General features: G+C 57.2%; 1 protein-coding gene across 1 annotated transcript in view; it reads right to left on the bottom strand.

Moving 5' to 3' along the window:
* LOC120595320 (neuronal acetylcholine receptor subunit alpha-7-like) overlaps positions 1-7,015 on the bottom strand; it is a 62,062-nt gene that overhangs the window by 32,698 nt on the left and 22,349 nt on the right. The window contains 2 exon segments of the mRNA XM_039853407.1: positions 597-706; positions 5,389-5,433. Of these exon segments, the coding sequence (XP_039709341.1) occupies positions 597-706; positions 5,389-5,433 (155 nt within the window).

Raw genomic sequence — 7,015 nt, forward strand, 5'->3', positions numbered from 1 at the left:
AGTTCAGGAAAGCGTTTTCGCGCTGCTGGGAGGTGACCCTCGCTGGACACTGGCCTCTCGGGCCTCTCTGCTCTACGAGTCCCACGGGCCGGGGATAACGGGCCTCGGGGAAGGACGACGGAGGACGTGACCGCTACCTGCATCCCCCTCGGCCTGTACGTGGCCCGCGTGACAAGCCTGCGCGAGTCCAGCTACAGACGCCAGCGCTCACGCACGCAGCTCAGCCTCTCCCCATGCAGCAGACTCTGCGTCCACACGGGGGGCTCCCGTCCCGCCTCCCACCGCGCGTACCTGCCACCATTCAGGGACGGAGGTCCCGCCACGTGCGAAGATGCCTCGGCCCCAATCTGTGCCAACACATCCGTGCACCAGCGACGCCCAGCCCCACGGCAGGGTGCTGGGTGACGTGAGCCTGCACGCCGAGGCGGGGGACCCCCGGAGAGGGGGACAGAGCCGCTCACGAGGCCTCGTGGGGAGCGACGGTCCCACAGCCCCGGCACCGTGTCCGGCACACCTACCGGATGGATCCTCGGCGACGCTCAGCAGTGAACCGCGTGCGAGAAGCAAGTCACTCACCCCCCGTCCCACGCGCTTACCTGTTGTAGAGAAGGATGTCTGGCTTCCAGATCTGGCCGTCCGGGAAGCGCACGGTCTTCACGCCCGGGTACTCCGACACGTTCCACTGCAGGTAGTGATCTGTCCAGGACTGACAGACACACAGACACGTCAGTGGCCCCTCGCTTCCCGCCCGCTAACCAGGCACGCTCGCGGCCAAACGGAGTCCCAGACATTTATGCACATAATCGGGTCGCTGTCTACGAGGCGTAAGGCGACTGGGAATTCAATGAGCCCCCTCAAAATGACCACGGACAGCATGAAAATCGCTCTCAAGCTCCCGCTGTGGCCGTGGCCGCACTCAGAGGTGGCCCTGAAGTTAATCCTGGTGCAGGGTGTGCTCTCCCTCCCTTGGCAGAGGGGTTTTCTTCCTCGGCAAACGAGTAAATGCTTTGCTTTCAACATTTTCCATGAGGACACTATCTAAAAATAAATTCACTGATTTCCATCGGAATAGGGACCGGGCTGAAAAAGGCAGACTGGCCGTTTCGTGCAGCTGCTGGGGGACCCCTCAGAAACAGCGACCGGCCTGCTGGAGGGGGGGCCGAATTCCCCTTTTCCTGCAGAAATAGCGCTGCCGACGCCACAACCCCAAACACGCACGCACTTGGCCTTGGCGGCAAAACGCTGAACCGAGCGAGACACGCGCTTTTACACCGAGCGAGGCCAAAATGCGCCGCCCTCGACGCCAGGGCCGGTGCGATCTCGGACTCGAGTCTGGTGCAGAGTTATGCGAACAACGTCAAAGAAGAAAAGTACAAGTTCATATTCCGAGCCACGGAGATTTGGGAGCTGCAGCCACGAGGCCGAAGCCACGTCCCAGAGGTGCCTGCGTCCCGGGAGATCGGGAGAGGGCAGGGGAGCCTCGGAGCGGCCGGCCCAGCCTGTGGCTGGCAGGAGGGGCCGCCGCCCGCAGGGCGAATGAACGCACGTGTGCCGAGCCACCTTCCGGGCCCTCAAACCAGACGCCCGTCGCTGACACTTCTAATTAGACAGGTGCGGCTGGGGAGGGCCGGGCTGTCCGGGGAGCTTCGCGGAAACGCCCAGATGCCACCCACACTTTCCAGAGGTGCCTTTTTTTTCGTCCCTCGTACGGGGCACAAGCCCTCCCGACTCAGCGCCCGCACCTTCCTCTCTGAGACCATCTCTCACCCGGGATGCTTGTCTGGGCTGGTAACTGATGGTCACAGAGCCTGTTGATGCCATTACAACCTGCTGATCAGAGCCAGAGCTGCCGGCGAGGCAGGCGTGGCAGGCACACAGCCATGTCCCCTGCCGGCTAAAGAGGCCAGGCCCGAGCCTCTTCCAGTGGCACCGCGTTGAGCTGCAGGACACCCCCCCGCACCCCAGCCATTTCACATCTCCTCCTATGTCCCCTGACTCGGGCACCTGGACCCCGACCATTTTGCTGGCTCGGTGTCACGCGTGTACCTTGATCACCAGAACTCAGGATGTCATACTTGATCACCAGAACTCAGGATGTCATACGATTACCATCCTGTCATATGATGACCATTCCATAGATCGGGGCACAGAGACCTACCCGGCAGGGGGGCGCAATGGGAAACTCAGAATGTCAGGTCAGCTGGATGGAACTGTGGGTTGCCTGGGTACCCCGTCTGCAGCTGGCATCTGCAGTGGGCGGCAGTCCCGTGGGATCCGATGCTCACTCCGATGGTGTCAGGGTAGAACTGAATGCCCAGCCACCCAGCTGGTGTCGGGAGAATCGGAGGACTGACTGACGGTCAGGGTGAAGGACATCGGGGACTTTGCTGTGACCGGTCCGTACGCACACGTGTGCTGACAATTCTTCTGGTGGACCATTCTGATCCCAGAGGAAGTAAGCGGGGCTCCTCCTTCCCCGCGCTTCCCCCGACTTTCCCCCACCCCCCTCACTGCGACTTGGTGAGAGACATCTCCCTGAACCACGGGTGGCTGTCACAGCCCCAAGCAAGCCAGGGGCCGGCTTCTCCGTGGGCGGGGTGTGGCTTTCGTACGTGCCAAAGACAAAGTGATAAAGAGCCCGGAAATAAACACGGTTTACGATCGAACGTCCGCCACGTGGATGCTCTTAGGCTCATGATTAGAATGAGGAGGGAAAAAATAGGGAATAAATAGAAGGTGGATGGGAAACCGGAAGCCACAACAAGAGAAGACAATTTAAAAAAAAAAAAAAAACAAAACGAATGCAAGTCTCTGGATGGCTCGGATGTCCCTTCGGAAACCGAAATGGCTTCCGCCATTTCTTCTCACAGATTGTCAGGTCACGTCCGACAGGTCTCCCGAAATAATAAAACCGGCCTGCAGAGAAGCCGCGGCCCGCTCCCCGCCAGGACCCGGGAGGGGAACAGATCAGCGTCCCCTCCCCCGGGCCCGCTCCCCGCCAGGACCCGCGAGGGGAACAGATCAGCGTCCCCTCCCCCGGGCTGAGTGACTGCAGAGCCAGCGGGCAGGAAACAGACACAATAAACCGCACGTCAGAGGAGTTTATTTTCCCCTTTGTGAGTCTTCCGTGTTAAACGTATAGAAAAATCTATCATGCGCGGAATATCGACCCCAGGTTTAAAATGCCCTGGAGTAAAGATCATGTGGATTCAGATTTTTGGGCACTGAGCCACCTGGAACTCTGGGAGAGAAAAGCCAATTTCCTGGGCTGCCTGTCCCCGTCCTGTCCTGTGTCACTGTCCCTCGGGACCCCGGCCTGGGAGCCTTCGATATGGAGCCACGTTCGTATCTGCCCATTGGTCGGCCTGGCGCAGGAGGCTGGTCGCCATGGTGAACTCGAAGCGCGGGAACCGTGGTGGCAGCTGTCTTATAAACGGCCCCGGGGCAGCTTCTGCGTCCTGCCGTGGCGACATCTGAGGTCCCCAGGTCCGGGCTGTGGCCGCGGCAGAGATGCCGGGGCCTTCCAGGTGGACACGCTTGGTGGGGCAGAGGTTTTGAGCGGATAACCATTAAGGTCTGTTCTACACCCCAAATGCTTATGATTCCTTAAAACTCAGTCGGGAGCCTGTGGTACAGCTGCCACCTGGCTTCACAAGGACACGTGCTGGAAAGACACCCAGTGTGCATTCCACGCGGTGGGCACCTGTACAGGTGTCCGTTACCGACGCCACACCTGCGAACGCCTCGGCACCCAGACCTTCATGCCCGGGGCGCTCCGTGCTAGCCCTTCACTGCCTTCCGCCTCCGTGAAGCTGAGATGTCCCCAACCTGCCAACGCCACCGTCCGCGCCACCGGCCTGACTCCTGCACCCACTGTGACAGAGTTACAGAGGGATCGGGGGGCTTTCGGTCTGAGTAAAGGGGACGGAGGCGCGCCTCGGTGGGCACAGCGGGAGGGTGGGGTCCGCCCCCTGCAGATGCTGCTTCACCTATTGCCGTGGAAAACGCCGGAGAGTTTCTGCTTTATTCGTCACGGTCGGTTCTGCAAGGGGGTCTCATGCGGGGCTAAGGTCACCGCCGGGACCAGCAGCCCACGGCGTGGAGCGAATCCGTCTTCCGCGTCTCCCCCGACCCGCGTTCCCCCTGGAGCCCACCTGCCCAGAAGGCCCGGATGCCCTCGCCGGCCCCACGCAGTCAGCTCTGCCGACTCAGCTCTCAGCCGGGGCAGGCCCAAGAGCCAATCAAAACACTGTCGAATTATGTCACAGAGACTTTCAAAGATGAAGTGGGATTTAATTCTTCCCTTCCAACAAAATTAAAGGGAAAACGAATCAAGTTGTCAGCTCATACGCTTTGATGAAAATTATACTATTTTTGGCATGGAATCTGGAAGAATTTCAAGGAATCGAATAACATTACTGTGACAAAGTGTCTTTCATTATGAACTATACATATTACTAGGTCTATTTTTAAAAGCGATGGAACGGGCGACATCTCTGTCTAATTACTCAGTTCTAGTAAAAAAAAAATCATCTATGAATACAGAAATGACTTTAAAATAAAGTCCCATCTTTGCTAGAGAAATGCATTTCCAACGTGATGTTGAATACTTACTTATTAAAATTTGCCATTAGTGTCAACCTTGATGAATTATGTCCCAATAAGCGTGAGCCTGAGTTAATCCAGAAGAGAAAACTTCACAGTTATTTTCTGCAGGAATCATTGCGATGCAAATATTTACATTGGAGAAACCAAGCCAGAAGGACTCATCGAACGCTTCCGAACGTAAACCTACATCGCGTTGGGATGAATCCCGTGTGCACCGTGGGTTGGGGATGCGAGCGGAAAATGTGGACAGGAAGGAAGAGAGACTGCGTGACCCGCCGACGGTTCGGGATGCGCTCGTTTGCATTTTGAAAACGAACGACGAGAGCGACATTCTGTGTGATTTAAAGAGATTCCGTCGAACATAGAGACCGACGCTCCGGTTCTGAAATGTCAGTATTCGTAATTTGACGGAAATGGCATCGTTCGCAACGAATTAAATGCAGGTTAGAATTTTCGGGGCCGCACTAAACGTGCAGGAGCGGAGAGGGGCGAAGACCCCCGGCTCAGGCCTGTCAGGGCACGGGGAGCGAGTCTGGGGGCCGGTGACCCTGCAGACCGCGGGCGCCGGGAGGCAGCCCCGTCTCGTTACTAACTGCACGGAGCCTTGCAGAATGCGGTGCCGCGCCCCAAAGGAGGGACTTGCTGCCTCGCCGCTGGCCTTGGTGGCGTTGAGGACAACATCCCGGCTTTCGTCACGGGACCTCTGCTGACCCCACACGCCAAGCACGAGCATCTCGAAGGCAGAGGGGGGACACCCGGGAGCGAGGTGTCCACACTTACCATCTGCAGCCAAATGTTGGTGGTCAGAACTTGATTCTTCTCATCCTTTAAAGGGAGACAGAAAAAAAAAAATCATAAATAGGGTTTCCCCAGAGGGAACGATGCCACGAACGCCTAAGCATCTGCGCGTCGGGCTGCGTGGCGGTTACGAGCCCTCTCACACACTCCCGGGCGGCGCCTCCCCGAGTGACACTTTTCTGCTCGTTACTAAGAAGGGCCGTTTATGACAGAAGCTCACAGAGATGGAGAAAGAGAAGAAAATGGACGGAGATCCCGGAACCCCCCCCACAAAGATGACACCTGCTACCGCGTCCGCTTACTCTCCTTTCTATTTAAAAACATAATAATGATGATTTATACACTTGAACAATAGAATCGGGCCCGAAGTCCAACTTTTTAAAGTCAAGTTTATCACCAGCATGTACAGGGTTTTAAACGAATATAAATATAAACGAATATAAATATAAACGAATATAAATATAAATATATATATTTATATATATATATAATATATATATATATATAAATATAAATATTCGACGCTTTCCGCCCGCGGGAGAGAGAGCGAGACTGTGACAGCCGCCGAGCCACACGCGGCCGAGTGCCGTGAGGTCCACGCTCTTCCTGGTCCCTGCGCGTCTGCCGCCTTTTCCCTCATCCTCTATCTACAAGGCAGCACACCTTGACACACACCTGTCCAGGTAAAGTCTGTCCAGGTGACCAAACGAAGGGCGACAGACGAGGCGACCTGATGAAGGAGTCATTCGAACTTGGATCTCATTCAAGACCCCTTTCCCCACGTGTCGGACGCAGCCGGGCCCCCATGTTCCTGCCAGGGAGCTCGGGACGGTCTCCCAACTGTGGCCTTTGCAACCGAGATGTGGCCAGTGTTTTACCATGTCTAGCCAAGCCCAGCGTGGCCGAGCAAAGGCCAGCCCACGCTGAGACGAACAGGCGAGCTCTGGGCAAACACTATCCTGAGAACACTTGTCACTCAGTATCTAGAGCTCGAGGGCCACCGGGAGGATGGTAAATTATCAGTGACACCCTCTCGGGGAGGCGGCATTTATGAACGACCTCACCCGGCCGTGCCCAGGGACGGAGACCGAGGCTCCACCGGGAGCTGCTGGCCGGGTTCACCCACGCCAGGCAGAAAGAACAGGCCATCTGCTGGGGCGTGGCCAGAGGCCAGGGATGCAAATGAGACGTGGGTGCGTGTGGCTTCTCATTAAACTAAAAATGCGTGACATGCACAAGGAGTTGGCAGGGACTTTGATGTATCGGTGTGCCTGCTCCAGACACTCACACCCCAGGCACCTGTGAGAAGTAACGCTGGAAGGTGTGGGGGCTGGGGTTGGGGGCTGGGGGCTACGAATCCCGCGGAGAGGCTGGGGCTGCCTGGGGAGGGGCAGGGGACGAAGCCCCGGAGGTCCCAGGCCTGTGGCTGTGTCTACAAGCAGCTGCCGATTTGGGGACAGGAAAAATACAGCCCCTTTTGCAAAATAAGACGTGCTGGGGTTTCTGGTGGGAAAAGTGGACACTAAATGCATCTCTGCAGTTTTCACAGAGCAAACGGCCACGACAGGGCCACACGCCTGGATCGCACCGGTCCTCCGGTTCCAGTGAC

The sequence above is a fragment of the Pteropus medius genome, unplaced genomic scaffold, assembly GCF_902729225.1.
Source record: "Pteropus medius unplaced genomic scaffold, Ma_sr-lr_union100, whole genome shotgun sequence".
NCBI classification, from domain to species: Eukaryota; Metazoa; Chordata; class Mammalia; order Chiroptera; family Pteropodidae; genus Pteropus; species Pteropus medius.